The 15,898-nt window shown below is 36.8% G+C and overlaps 2 protein-coding genes across 2 annotated transcripts; both read left to right on the top strand.

Moving 5' to 3' along the window:
• Nucleotides 1-8,581: 8,581 nt before the first annotated feature.
• Nucleotides 8,582-9,771, top strand: LOC117574351 (uncharacterized). The gene is made up of 2 exons (XM_034258172.2): nucleotides 8,582-8,721; nucleotides 8,776-9,771. The coding sequence occupies exons 1-2, from the start codon at nucleotides 8,711-8,713 to the stop codon at nucleotides 9,614-9,616; spliced, it is 852 nt and encodes a 283-aa protein (XP_034114063.1). The 5' UTR covers nucleotides 8,582-8,710; the 3' UTR covers nucleotides 9,617-9,771.
• Nucleotides 9,772-13,996: 4,225 nt separating this feature from the next.
• LOC117575329 (angiopoietin-related protein 2-like) lies at nucleotides 13,997-14,820 on the top strand. Its single transcript, XM_034259486.2, has 2 exons — nucleotides 13,997-14,404; nucleotides 14,464-14,820. Exons 1-2 carry the CDS (start codon nucleotides 14,151-14,153, stop codon nucleotides 14,576-14,578), a joined length of 369 nt encoding a protein of 122 aa, XP_034115377.1. The 5' UTR covers nucleotides 13,997-14,150; the 3' UTR covers nucleotides 14,579-14,820.
• The last annotated feature ends 1,078 nt before the right edge of the window (nucleotides 14,821-15,898 follow it).

The following is a 15,898-nucleotide window of genomic DNA, read 5'->3' as shown; positions in this document are numbered from 1 at the left end:
ACATGTATAGAATATGTGTGTGTGCGAGTGTGTGTGTGTGAGTGTGTGTGGAAGGGCACTGTCTTGCGTTGTATATAAATGCCTACTTATAACGACATTTAATTTCAAGGCACGCGCGCACAGGACGAAGTAAGGCCGAGTTGCTGTTGTGTCTGCAATATTCAATATTGTAGAACGCACATACACACACACACACATGAGCACACATTATTGTGTAGCGGGCCACATTTGCACCTACACAAGTCTGCTTATTTAGTGTCAGCTCCTACGCCGCATTGTTTGCTCATCGTTCGCCTCCACAGGCAGTCAATTTATTTGCAACACATGCAGCACACCACAGTCAACGGCAATGGCAACGGCAACGGCAGAAGCAACAGCAATAGCTACGGCTGTAGAGATGGCAACGCCATCAACCGAAAATTCGTGTCCTGTCTTTTCACCTTAATCCAGGCCCAGTTCGACGAACACTGGTCGACGCTCGCTGGCTGCGCATAAATCTCGCACGCACCACATAATTATCCAGTCAACAAACGCTAAATAGCCTCCGAATGAATGGAATTGGCTCCCCATAAAAGCCATGGACAGTGAGTGCTTAGTGGTCGAAACCTGTCAAGTGCGACCCCGCCCACAAAACTTCCATAGCGCCGGCGATTGCGACAAGCCAAAGCACTGCCAAGGCATTGAAAAGCTAGCCACAACACAAATACATTTACTTACTGCCTTGTCTTTATCTTGCCATTAATATATAGAGAGAAAGAGAGTATAGTACAGTATAGTATTTTGTGTGAATATAAAAATGTATAAAAACAAATTCTATACCCTACGCCTTCGAGTGAAGAGCTTTTCAGTTCAAGTTACTAGAGCAGAAAATCACATAAACGCAAATGAAGTAAGTTTCATGCTTGCCAAATGCTTAAAAGCCTGCAAAAAGCAGCTAAACAACAACGAAACAACTAGCAAAACTGTTAAAAACAAGTAAGAGGGCACTTGTTGAGAATGATAGACTAGTAAATACTACAAAGCAGTTTAATTGAATATTGTTAGTTAAATGCGATTAATTCTAAAGCAATTTGTACTATGTTTTATTTATATTTACTTATATTTTATTTATCATATGCTTCCAATACTTCCCCATATTCCCTTCAGCCATTTTTAATGAGAGCAGGGTATGAAATCTACAACAACATAATGAAACAATTCAACTAAGGACTGTGCAAAAAATACAACAAAACGTGCAAAAACAAACTACAATAGCAATAAAAAAATGCAAGCAACAAACACAAAACAAAAAATTGCAAATGCATTGCGCGCAAGGTGAAGGTGGCAGAGTTTTTGCCATTGCCAAAGCAAATATGCAAATTGTTGATTACAAACTTTAGTTTCAACTGTTTTTTGCTTTTGTTGCTGCAGTGGCTGTTTTTGTTGTTGCTGCTGTCGTTGTTGTTGATGGTGCTGCAGCTCTTTATATAAATATTTAAGTATCTTCGCATTTTAGCTGCGAGTTTTTCATACAAAATGGCAGTTGCCAGGCAAAGCCCTCAGCACAATGGGTAACTGTCTAAATTAGACTTTTGAGTATTTTGCATATTTAATTGAAATTGCATTTCTTAAATAACTCACTGTCATTTGCACAACTCTCTCTCGTTCTCCCCCTTTCTACAGAGCAGCAGAAGCTAGATAGATAGATAGATAGATAGGCACGCCTGCTGTCAGCATTTGCTTTTTATTTGTGCATTTAACTACAGTTTGTCTTTGTGTGTATTTATTTAGTTTTATAAGAGTTTATTCAAGTGCATGTCTTACCCAAGGCTTTGTTTGTTTATTTTGGCCAACTCACATAATACAGAGCGACAACAACAAGAGCAACAACAACAACAGCAACAACTACAAAAAAACAACCGAAACTCATTTGCAATTTGTTTAATCAACACTCAACGCACAAGCAGCTGCTACAAATACAGACAAACACACACACACGCATACGTAGAAATTACACATACGTCCCGTATTCAGTCTCCGAGCCAGTCCCAAAAACTTTGCGCTCACTCGTACAGGCAAAGTCAAATAAACATGCTAATTAAAAGGCAGGCAGCAGGCAGAAGGCAGTAAGGCCCCCCAAAAAATCTCAGTCAAGCATTTGACCCAATTTATGGAAACGGGCACAATGAAAGCTCGTGTATAAAAGTAGGCTCGCTTTATTCTTGAACTATTGGTAACAGATTTTGGAATTGCCACTTTAAAGCATATTTTTGAACATCATCTAAACCTAACAAAATTCCACCTTTTGTGGACATTTTTTTGGGAAAAGCTCTTTAAGTTTTGCTGCCTTCCATTTCGGAATCACTGATGGCAATCTAAATGCAGCTAATGAATGTCATTAATTCGCTGGGAAATGCAATGCAGCACCTGGGACTTGCAAGTCGATTGAAATCGGATTAATAAATGAGCGAGGCGCTGAAAAATTCAATTAGACACGGCACTGGGATTCGGATTCGGATTGGGATTGGGATTGGGACAATGTAGGGCAGTAAAGCACAGTTGGAAGAGGCAGCTTGCAACCGGCAACTGGCAACTGGCAGCTGGCAGCTTAACTGCCAGCAATTTTTCTGGCTTTAATGCAATTACTTATTTTACCCCGGTGCGCCGGCGGATGCAGCCCGCTGACAAAACGGACACTTGGCTTAATGGGCAACGGAAGCAGCTGCAACGGCTCATTTTTAAGGCTGACATGTTGTGGTTATACACACACCAGTCCAGCGTGTGTTGCTGGCCATTTTGAGAGCTATTGATTTATGTCTGCTGCAGTTCAATTGACATCTGAAGGGTCATTGGCAACTGGCATTGGGCTACTGCACCAGCACTTATCCGCATTGGTCAAGTGCGGCTCTTGAAAGAAGCACATCGTTTGTAAGTTGCTCAAATTTACAGAAAATTGGTTACTCCAATGTTCAGCTACCCCAGCCATTCGGCTGTCGCAGAACTACTCGACGATGCGAAAGATACATTATGTTTGAGTGCAAGTCTTCAGCACTTAACTGCAAGCAATTGAAGTGAAGTATCAAAGCGACAAAGCACTGCATTTATTTTCATAATAAAGCACTCTACTTTTGCAATTGTTAACATAGTATGTTTATATGTGGATAAGAGTTGTTTAACAACTCTTTATGCTAATTGTGTGGGCTTAATCTTATTCTAATTAAGTGCGAATATTTTAAATGCCAAACTTTCCCAATCATATGCCCCGACTTATATCAGTTTTTGGCTATCCGCCTTCTGTGTTCATTCTGTTCGCACAGAAGCCATTGCCTTCTGGCAGAACTGCAATCAAGTGGATTCAGTATTAAGAAATTATCAGGCCAAAAAGTTGGCCAGGCACGCCAGCAATTCAGCCAGCTCAGCCAGCTCAGCTAGGCAGCCAAAAAGGTAATTAGAGGCCATGCAAAACTTGTTCAACTTTCCCGTTCAGGTCGCAGGTTTTTGGGGCAGGCAAAAATATGAAATACATTTTGTATGTTGTGATTGTATATACAAAATCGTATATAGTACTCGTAGGTAACCACGCCTGAAAGAATTGTTTTTTTTTTTAACTTGACTGGGGCGCTGTGCGTGCAACAATTGTGGCTGCAACTTGGCCATTCTGCCACAGCCACACGCAATGCAGCCAAATCCACAGCCATCGCTTGTTGCTGTTGCTGTTGTTGCTCGAATGAGTTCAAGGCTTCTTCTCTTTAGTCCTTTTTTGCAGACTTTAATTATAAAAAACACTCAGCCCCGTTCAAGTGGGGCAATTGCTGAAAATGTTGTTGCTCTTGTTGCCGCTAACCATCAAGTTCAAGCGGTTAAAAGTTTTAGCCCCGCAGCTACAAGACATTGCTTTATTGCCCAGCCATTTGAGTTAATGCGTCATGTGGCACGGTGGCACAGTGGCACGTTGGCAAAAGGTAAAAGAGGCAACGCCACAAAGCTGCACAAATCTATGCCAGACACAGAGCCATTATGCAGCAAATGCGTGTTAATGGCCAAGTTAAAACTTTTGCTGGCTAATTATCGACAGTTTGGCAGAAGCAGAGGCAGAGGCAGAGGCAGCTGAAGCTAAAGCTATTCCTCGTGATTTGGTTGTTTTGACTTAGTTTTCCTCATACATGGAGTACGTCTGCAGTGCTCCGATTACAATTTTCGTTGCTACTCCAAAAAGTTAAGCGTCGATTTTGCTTGGAGTTTAGCAAAATTAAAGGTTCACCTCACACACACTGCTAAGCAAATTTGCAAAGTTTAAGGTAATTAAGCCATACACCAGGCCGCATAACACTGATGCGCTAATGCGGATGAAAAAGGATTTTACTGAAGCTCGAGTGCAGCATGTGGCATATGCTTCATATTACTAGTTTTGATAACTGTGTGCTGTTCAAGGTGTTATCTAATTAGAATAAAACTGGTCATAAGCAGTAATGAATTCGTAGAAATGCAATAAAAACAAATTGCAGAATCAAAATTATTATACTAAGTTCTTCGTTGTACTAAAAACCCTTATTTTACATTGAACTGAATTTCAAAAGTATTCAATATATTTAATAAAAACACACCATTACATTTCTTGAATTTTTAATTAAGAAAAGTATCGAATCCGAAAGAATTATTAATACATTAATTTTATACAAGTAATTTTTACAAACTACATTTCACAATTTTAGATAATTATGGTTTTCTCATTAACCGCGTGATAGTTGATTAGCAAACCACATCTATAAAAGCTTTGATTCCACTCCATTGTGTTTCTCATCTTGCGCACTTTCGTGATATTTTTTCTACTTCCAATTTTAATTAAATTCCTTAATACCTTGCGTTGATTAGCTTGATTACCTTTGAAAGAAATCACCAGCAATGTCTCTATAAATGCTCATCATGCAATTTCTTGAACGTGTTTCTTTCCTCATTTCCCTCGAAGTCAGTCAGCAACTATGAGACCACTAAATTTTTATGCAAGCCGACAAAGTGCTGAGCAAATAGCCGGGCAGCCATTTTAATTGAAAAATATTTACCCACACTAAAGTTCGGCGCGTGTTTGACAATTTGACGCGTCTCCTTCGTGACTCTGCGACTCGCGCTACACTGTGCAAAATACTTGGTGGACGATTGGTAAAAGCGAACTCTATTTAATTAGTGACCAGGCCGCCTATTTTTGTCGCTGTGTAAACTTATATTAATAAGCGAATGAAATCCGCTTAGACAAAAAGCAGCAGCAGCAGCGGCAGCAACAGCAACGGCAACGGCGACTGGAAACAACGGCAATCAGGGCAAGAGCAAAAGGGCCAAAACTGCCAATCAAGCGAGCGAGACCCAGCGAAGTAACCGCCCCATTCCCTCCTCGATTGCCATGAAACCTCCCTCAGAGCAGCAGCCCCTTAGTGATTTGCGACATTTTGTTATTTTCGCTGATGCTGATGCTTGTGACGCTCGCTGCTGCTGCTGCTGATGCAAAGCCGACACTCGATTGAATGAACGAGAACATTCAAGTACACTAATTAAGATCAAACGTTTCGCTGCGAAATGAGATTCTATCGGTTGGTGGCATTGTTGTATACATATATACGTATATAGTATATATACTCATATTAAAATCACATAATGAAGTGTCAGCGAAACAGGCGCCTCACACTCTCAGCGCAAGATTAACGTCAAAACTTAAGATGCGAGTGTTCAATCAAAAACCTCGACTCTCAAATCGAGTACATACTCGTATACCCAATTCATCCAATACACCCCCGCAGTTGCTACATTGTATTGCTGCTGCTGCTGTTGTTGTTGTTGCTGTTGCTGTTGTGTGCTTTGTAAATTACTTGACACCGGGGGCCATCAAAAGGTAAGAAGCATCTTAAAGTGGTCGCTGGTTGCCCTGACAGCTCGGTAATTAATGAAAAGTAGGCACGTTTTTCTTTTCTCTCCGTTTTGCACTCCGTGGGCAGTCGCTTTTTTGTATATAAACTAATTAAAGCCTCTTAATAAACTTAATGGAATTCCCCCCACTTTTGGTCTCGGGGTCTCACAAGTACTTAGGATGCCATGCCATTCCATTCCATTCGATGTCCGCGGTGTCCAATGAGCTGGAATGCAGCTCAAGATTATGCACTATAAATATCTTTTGACATTTCATTGTCTCATTATTTCAAACGCATTTCTCGGTGAGAGTGTGTGTGTGTGTGCTCATTGGGTAATTAAATTAAGTGACGTTTGGCGATTGAAGTTTTCCTCTAATGGTAAGCAACGAATTTTCTGTAATTTAAAACTTTCCAATTAACGAAACGGGGCAAATTGAAAATTTCACTGTTACAAAATGCTAATTGGCTTCAGGTTTATTGTACATCTGCAAATACATTGGAAAATCACTTTGAAACTTTAATTCAAGCAGAACTTGAACTAGTTTTATTCAATCAAAACAAAACGTTTTGTAATTCTATGAATGACTTTTGCTCTCTGTCATCGTAAAAACATATCGTTTATTCTGGATTTTAATTAAAATTTTAAAAACCAATTAAGAGAAAGACAAGATTTAATAACCGCTACAAACTCCCGGGTGCGAAAAAATGGGTTAAAATTTCATAAATTTTGCAGAATATATGAACCAGCGTTGGACAAGCCAAAAACACAGAAAAAAAGCAGCAACAGCAGCAGCAGAAGCGAGTCAAAAATGGGAAACGAGGCGACATGGTTGCGTTTTGTGTGTATATGTGGAGCAAAAGACAAGGCAGCGTTTTACACTGAAATGTATGAGGAATGAAATTGTTGCGGCGACGCTTCACACACACAAACACACACACGGATAGATAGATAGACACACACACGCACACACGTTTGCAGGAGGAGGACCATCAATGTCATGGCATACAAGAAGATGGACAGGAGATGCAAGGAGAAAGGAAGTGACTGAAGAGAGAAAGAGTGGAAACTGAAAACTGGGAATAGGGGTTGTCAGTAACGTCGCTGAGTTGGCACCAGTTTGAGCTTTTCGTTTCCTGCAGTCACTCGACTGATTTAAAATGTTACCGTTATTTATACACGTAGCCAGGCTATATAAACAGCAGGAGCTGTTCCCCTATGCGTTTCTCTCAGTGTGTGTGCGTACGTCCTGTGTGTATCTCCGTGTATCGGTGTGTGTGTGTGTGTGTACAATTTTTGCACATTTTTCATCGTTTACTGTGGACGGCAACGATGTAGCTGCAGCTCGACAGCATCGTGCAAGTGACTGACTGCGACTTGGCAGCGCAGAAACAACAACAACAACAACAATAACATCAGCTGAAAAAACAACAACACAGCTGCGCCTTTTGGAAGAGCATCCCAGCACCGCTCCGCCCCGCCCCGCCCCGCCCCCTCAGCATATAACAGCCTCCTGTGCTACTACGGCTCACCCGCCGTGCACTGTCAAAAGAGATTTTTTCAAATTAACTTTTCATATATTTATGTATGTTTAAATTTCAGCTCAACCTTTTTTGTCAGTTTACAGCAACACACGCCACATAAGCATACAGCTACATATGTATGCGTATATGTTTACATGTAGTATATATGTATATATACATATGAGAGATCCTACATACTTTACGTTCACCAATAGTGTTAGCTTCGCAGAGTGTTCTTCAATTTGTTATTTTCTCGGGTGAAACCTTCTGGCGCCCGAATGAATGTGTCATAAACGTTTGAGTTGCTAGCAAAAAGCATCAAGATAAATACGTGGAAAAGGTCCAAGTTGGTTTTACAACACTTTGTAATACTCTCTCATTACTTCAAGAAAATTCACAAAAGTTTCCAAAATTATATTCCGAATTAAAAAATGTAATTATTGAATTTTAATAAAAGTTTATACTGCTTGCTTTCAATACATCTTCTCTTTCACCACTGTGAATGATGGTTTTTATAACATTTGGTTTTTTGTTAACACCTCGAAATATGAGATGAAAGTTGTCAAGATTCCACGAGAATATAGAAAAATGTTTTTGTAATGTCGGTAGTGCCCGTTTGCAGCTGTAACACGCAATTTCTTCACATTTGTTTTGGCCCCCCATAGAGTAAATTGAGAAAAAAGAGCGTAACGAAAATGGAACAAAAAAACAAAAATATAAGAGAAAAAATATTTTTGCATATGATTTGGCATGCTCCGGCATTCAGTGGAAAAGATGTAGGGAAAAAACTAAACTAAAGCTGACATTTGTGCGTTGCGAAAAGTCAACATGGTGTTTGCTATTTTTGCTGCTGTTGTTGCTGTCCCTCATGCATTTTTGAAGCGCTTAACAAAATTTCTGGCATAAATATTTGATAATGCGCTTGGCATGCGGCAAAAGTTTGGACCTTAGATTGCTTGGATGTTGGCTGCCATGTTGTTATAGCAAATTATGAAAATTTATAAACTCAAAAATCTGCTCCAATTATCTAACTGTCTAACTGAATGGGCAGAATGTCAGCAATTTAATGGAAACTGAATCTCCAGTTTTTGCAACGCTTTGCTATGCATTTCGTAACAAAGTGTATCTGAAATACTTACTTGATAATAATGTAGTTGAGAATAACTTTTTGACGTGTAACAATTGAAACTAGTTTGGAAATAAATGTACAACAAAGTATCCATGAACTATATATACAATTCTGATACATTTTTATAATTATAAATTGTTTTGATGTTCAAGTAAATAATTTGTTTTTTATTATTATTATTAGAATGTATGCCATGTAAGTTACGCATTGCTATTAAACTAAGACTATACTAATATTAATTCACAACAGAACTCGATATCTTAAAAGTCCCTTGCAGCGAAGTACTCAATTAATTCTGCATGGGAATCAACGTGTTTTATGTAGACCAATGTTATTACAGAGGGCTGATTATTCCAAATTCGTAGATGGTGATGAAGACAGGAAATCCTCAAAAAAATCTCGCAGCTTTGACGATGAAGAAGAGGAAGACTATGATGACGACAGTAAACGACATAGTAAGAAAGGCAAGAAGAATCGAAAAGGACCTACAGGACCGAAAATCGAATTGCGTATTATTCCTGCGCTTTATCCAAGACTGGGCTATGATGAGAAGAATATGAAGCTGGGTCGACAGTTGTCACCCCATCTGCGCATCTATAGGAAACAGTTGACTTCTGTGATGTCAATATTTCTGCGAATTAGTGGATTCATATTAGCCTTAGGCATTTGGATAATTGGTTTGTCGGGACTGTGTTGTAATTTGAAAGTCGATGCGTTAGTCGAAAAGATTGAGAAATGCGAATTCAAGAGAGCAGTATTTAATGTTGTCAAATTCTGCATAGTACTTCCATTTGCCTATCATATGGTAGCTGGAACGCGACATTTGATCTGGTATTTAAATGTCTTTCTCAGCAAGCCGGCGATTTATGCCACCGGCTACGTGGCTATTGCTCTAACCTTACTGCTTGCCGGCGGTTTGACAATCGTAAAACCTGGTGAAAACGATGATAATTACCCGAAGAAAGTGGATTATCAAGGTCAAGTTGAGAGACAAATTAAACATCTAATAAATGACAAAGGCGATCGATATGAATACATAGATCTATCTGAAGAAGATAAAGATGAACAAAAGAATTCCCCTGAGTCATAGTTATTTTGTCAAAGTGACGTTTAAAATTCTAGTGTAGAAACGAAATTTGCAATTGAATTGAAGTTGTGCTTACCGTTTTTCGATTTTACTATGTCACAATATATGTTTGCTATAAGCTGCATTTCGATGTTATTAAAGAAACGTTAAAGCTTATACTTGGAATGGGGTAAAAAAGTACATTCGAATTTAAAGCATCAGCAACTTCCAACTTCATTGGCTTAGCTTGTGCTGCAATGTGGAAAATTAGTTTCAGCTTTTTGCTTCATCCGACTGCTTCAACTGGACAGGTCTTTGCATATTCTGCACATAACAGAGCACGAATGTTGTTCTACCGATTGCCTCATAATGGAATTACCTGGCTGCGACAAGACAAGACTTCTCGAACCATAGTTGTCCTTTGCATATGTCATAAATTTATGCGACGATTGGCTGAGCTTATTTGATTAGATATCCTGCTGCTGTATGGATAGAGAGATACAAGCATTACTTGCCTCTTCATTATTAGATTTCCACTTATGATTTCTTTCGCCTCAAAGCGGATAATTTGAATAAGCAACGCTAAAAGCAATGCTACCATAAATGTTGTATTCCCCGAACAGAAGAACCTAAATTTTCCATTTGGTTCTGTTTGCCCAAAATTTGATTTGTGGCTTTCTCTTTTTGCGTGCGTCCTAAATTTGGCTAAATAAATACGCTGAATGCGACTAAAGCATTAAATAACACATACAGTAGAATTCGCTTGATATGCCACAAAGCATAACAATTTAATAAAATTTTATTCAACTTGAGTGTTTCGAGATTAAAATAACTTCTAACATATGTTTCGTATGTGCGAAACAAAAATTTCTGTGAGTTATCTAATTTTAAAAGTGTTTGTCAGAAAACTTCACGCCCAATTAGAAATGAAATCTTTGATTTCAACCAATGGCACATCAAAGACTTTTAATCATCAATTTTTTAGCATAAATTGTATATTTACAAACATCTCGAAGTAACTTCCAGCAAAGAAAAAAGATTGGGCACAACTGAGTTTTATTTCTTAATTTCCTAGGTCTTATATAAATAACAATAGTTTCGTATCTTTAACTGACTTCCTTCGCATAGAGGAAAACTTTTGTGTTCGGACAGACGCAGAAATAATTATGATATCTGTAAAAGATTCATAGAGAAAAAATCTTGATTACATAATTTTTTAAGATAATTAATCTTTTTATAAGATCGATAAGCTCTCCTAAGACAAGATTTTCAAATCTTGGAAGTGCGAATACTGGAATTTCCCTCACTTCAACACTTTATAACATTTAATCTTATTTTAAGAATTTGCCTTTTAGGTTCAATTTTAAGAATTTTCAATCTCGTAATAAAACTATAATGTTAGATATATTTTTATACCCGCTACCCATAGGGTAGAAGGGTATTATAACTTTGTCCCGACAGGAAATGTATGTAACAGGTAGAAGAAGGCATCTCCGACCCTATAAAGTATTTATATTCTTGATCAGCGTCCACAGCCGAGACAATCTAGCCATGTCCGTCTGTCCGTCTGTGTGTCTGTGCGTCTGTCCATATGAACACCTAGATCTCAGAGACTATTAGAGATAGAGCTATAATTTTTTTTCGACTGCATTTGTTATGTTTGCTCGCAGATAAAATTTGTTTCAATTATATTGTGCCGTCTATTGTATATTTTGAATGCGGTACTATATCGATATACCACATATACCATTCGGTATATTTTTAGTATTTTTTGCAGTATATTCGGTATATTTTGAGAATAATACCGCAAAATATATTGCTTTTATTCAAAATGGGTAGCGGGTATCTCACAGTCGAGTACTAAGTAACTTCCTTACTTGTTTTCCTTGTCTTAGAGACGATTTACCATCTAACGATTTAACTGCGCAACGAATTTTATATTCACATGAAAAGATTTAGTTGAACTATTAAGGATAGTTTGAAAAACAATGGCAAAGATGAGGATAGTGAATTAAGGCAAATAATTATAATATTATTATTCTTTGGTAGACTTTTCTTAGCAACAATTTAAGTGGAGTATTTATGAAGACTGAGGTATTGAGATCCAATTATCTAATTGATTGATATGTGATTAATGATTGGTTGATGTAATTTGATTTATTTGAAAAATGTTCAATATGATTTATATTTTTGTTTTTATACTTTGAAACTGTTCGTCAAGTGAGAGACTGTTTAAATAGAATTTTACGTTCCCTCTTTATAATATTATATAACATTGAGAATATTAGTTATATTGAAAAGTCAGAGATTTCTATGACAAACAGACAGAAGAATTTTAAGAAAATAATTGAAAATAAGCAACTCTTCACTATACTAAAGTTATAAAATGTTATGAGCAGAGTCCTTTTCTTATGGATTATGGATTATACTCTGAATTAATTAATTCCTAGAATTTGAATCAGAATAACAATCTTTATCCTCGATTAGTAAAAGTTTTCTCATAAGAAAGATCTACATAGGATAATATATAAAAGGAAATGCATTTCTCTATCAGCTGAATTGTCAATCAAATCGCAAACTTGAATAACAATGTAGTTAATTTACTTAAAGCGTCGTCAAGCTTTTATTAGATTATTTTCGACAGTTAAAGATGAACGTGATATGAATCGATCTACCATAAAAATTGATTAATCGCAAATATAACAAAATGAAATGAAATTATAATAAAAACCTGAGATTAACAATCTTGTTTCCTTAAATATGCATCATTTGAAATTCAATATCAAAACTGAGAAAATTTGATTGTGGTAAATAACCTTAGAAGTTCAAAGGTAATTATAAATTGATGGTTTTCTTGTTTGATGTTGTGAATTTTAGTTTTGAAATTCAAAAAAACTCAGCAATTACAATAATAACGCATGCTAAGTAATATTTCGAATCACTAAAAGAATGAATACAATAAGTGCAATAGGTTTTGACAAAATAAAATACAAAATTAAATTAGAAGTTCATTTAGGTTTCAAATTTTAAAATGCTGCTCGATTTTTGTATTTTATTTTATGTGTGCGTGCTATCTAATGCCCTCAGTTTTAATACTCTTCTACACTTTGAATATAGTGCATAAACATATAAATAAAAGAGTAGAGAGAGAGAGAGAGAGAGAGAGAGAGAGAGAGAAAGAGACAAAGACGGAGAGAGAGAGAGAGAAAGTGAGGGAATTGCAATAATAGAATATCTTTGTTTTGAGAGAAATGTTGCCTCTTCTTTAAAATATAAAATAAAATAGCAAATATTTTAAATTTATATAACAGAAGCTGTCATCTTAATGCTGATACATGGGGAATATATTGTTCTTGTATTGATAAGGTTCTTGTATTTATTGTTTTTTATTTATTCAACATGGAAGTACACTGTATATATTGGGAGACTAATTAATGACAATATAAGAAATATATAGAGCACACTAAGTAGGATCTGCATTTTGAAGACTCCAAGCTTTGAATCTTTTCTTAACAACACGAAAATAAATCCAATCACTTCTATGTTGTGACTATCAAAAACTGATAGACCAAGCCAGACTGACCTTTTTAACCTCTTGTGTCGGCTGCTTATATACATAAATGCCTAGATTTGATTGGTGTAGTTTCCAACACAAATTTGCAATTGGTAGAATAGTACAAAAAACACACATACTCTTAAGACTTCTCTTATGTAGTATATAGATAATCATAAGCTTAAATTCGTCTAGTTTATATTTTAAGCTTCATAAACTTAGAGAGTTTTTGATACGTATTTAGTATAGCACTAAGCTTCAGAATGAACAGAATTGCGATATATTCAGTCTTGATTCTGGTTGTTCAAGGAATATCCTTTGGAGGAGCAGCTATCAATCCAGAGGTGCGAATAAATATATTCGATAAAGATTATACAGTGTGTGTTAAAACTAAAATCATTTCCCATTCATCAGAAATGTCAACTTGCAGAACCAAATCAACATAATTATAACGTTGTGAAGTCCTTACTAAAATATGTGCGTCAAATTAAAATTGAACTTGAAAAAAATGAATTGCAGAATAGAAATAACGAAAGTATTATTAAAGAATTGAGAGGTCAGATAGACGATCTTAAAAGAAATATTGAATTTCAAAAAGAAACTATTCACAAACTAACTCAAAGTTCAAAAATAACAGACGATGTAATTTTGAAATTAAGTGACAGGGATGAAAGGCTATTCAAATGTGAAAATAATTTTAGCGAGCTTAATAGAACTAACGAAATGTTAAAGATAAATGAGAAAAGGATTTCACATAGTTTCACTTCGAGTATTCGTTCAATATATGTACCTAACTATGGTTCATTTGATGTGCTCTTCGATAAGCATGAAACAGGTGAAAAAGACTGGATAGTAATCCAACAGAGAGTAGATGGAAAAGAAAATTTCTTTCGCGATTGGAATACTTACGTAGCAGGCTTTGGATCTTTTGAGGGAGATTTCTTTCTAGGCCTAGAGAAGATTCATCGACTAACGTACTCGACACGCTATCAACTCCTGATTCGCATGGAATACTTCAATGGGACAATACGATATGCTGACTATGATAATTTCAAAGTTGACGGAAATGAAGCGGACTACACATTGAGCAGTTTGGGTGAATTTTTTGGCAATGAAGATGGTGAACTCTGGCGCGGCGACAATTTGCGATGGCATGAAGGCTTGAAATTCTCAACGTTCGATAATGAGCATGATCTGTGGAATAAGGAGTGTGCACAGATTCATAAAGGAGGATGGTGGTACAATCATTGCACAGCTAGGTAAATCTTCATAATAGTTTTATTAATTGGCTGAACTTTAATATTTGTTTCCTGTACAGCAATTTAAATGGATTATACTCAATGCACGGCAGCAAATACACACAAATGTATTGGACACACTATGTGCCTCTCAAAAGTGTTCAAATGATGATACGAAAATATCAACCAAAATAACAAAATAATGCTGTTGATTATAACTGTATCAGCTGTCTAACGCACTTTCCGTTTGGATCACAAAAAAGGTCAGCATGTTGACACTGGGCGTATACGTGATATGCTGATTATGAGCATTCAACCGATGACGTTTGCCTGGCAGATTACTTCATTGTCTACACTACAATAAATCAAATTATAATCGCGAGTAAGAGTAAAAATACAAATCTTTTATGAGGTTTATCGACTAGCTAGTTAATAAACAATTTGAAAGCTTCCGCTCTGTTTTGCTTTTATTCAAAATATGTATCGGGTATGCCATAGTCGAGCACACTCCACTGTAGCTTTCTTATTTGTTATATCGTATAATTATCAAAATTACGATAGCGATTTTGTTCTTGATTTATCTGTTCACGAAATTAATTCTTATGAAAGTTATCAGTTGTAGTGGGAGTGGTAGCACGCTCAATAATTTTGCTTATGCAAATCGTTCGTTTTTAAAAAGGAAGTTATTGTAAAAAAAATATTATTCTGAAAGAGAGAATTGTACGAACCTAAAATCACATACTCATGGCATTACAAGCTTTCCTTATATTCTCATTCAGGCATGTGCCCCGTTACTCGTTCCTCGTCGCATTTTCCACTTTCCACTTGGCAAAGTGAGTCAGAGTCAAACGAATGATTTTCCTTTCAAGGAACTCAATATGCGTGTCTGTGTTTAATTAAGATTGAGTTTATGTGTGCGAATGTGAATGGGATTGTGAATATGTGTACGAGAGTATATTCGTATTAAGCCATGAGTGAGTGTGTGTGTATGCGTGAGTGTATGAATAAATGTATGAGCGCATGCATTTAATTTAATTTTCATTTCAATTGATTCGATGACTTTACGTTTCATTTCACGTCTCGATGCGATTTCAATTACAATACTCACACACACAAACACATGTGAGCTCGAGAAGCATTCGACTACAGAAGAGCCAAGGACAAATACGCACCTAGCTTCGTTTGAGGTTGTTTGTCAGTCAACCAAGCTGAATCTCAACTTCAACTTGATTCACGGATTTGCATATTTATTTACCCAATTCGCCAGACTTCGCAGCGATAATCGAAAAACCAGACGGAAAAGGCGACACTCGCCACGAGAGAAGAGAAATGACGAACAAGCTCATTAAGTGGCTGTCAATACAGCGGCAGCTGTCGATGATGGTCGATATGTGAAGGTGCACTTAAGTAACAAGATATGTATACTATGTAGTATATATGGCCAACAACTCTACTCGACTTAACAACCATTTTTATGCACTGTATTCATTTAATTACGCTACAACATGAATGAAG

Source organism: Drosophila albomicans, chromosome 2R, assembly GCF_009650485.2.
Source record: "Drosophila albomicans strain 15112-1751.03 chromosome 2R, ASM965048v2, whole genome shotgun sequence".
Classification (NCBI taxonomy): domain Eukaryota; kingdom Metazoa; phylum Arthropoda; class Insecta; order Diptera; family Drosophilidae; genus Drosophila; species Drosophila albomicans.
This window is presented reverse-complemented; position numbering and strand designations above follow the sequence as displayed.

Excerpts from the sequence above, each read along its gene's own strand:
- LOC117575329 (XM_034259486.2), top strand. The coding sequence starts at position 14,151 with ATGGAATACTTCAATGGGACAATACGATATGCTGACTATGATAATTTC. Across the intron at positions 14,405-14,463 it reads TACAATCATTGCACAGCTAG|CAATTTAAATGGATTATACT; the intron begins GTAAATCTTCAT and ends TTTCCTGTACAG.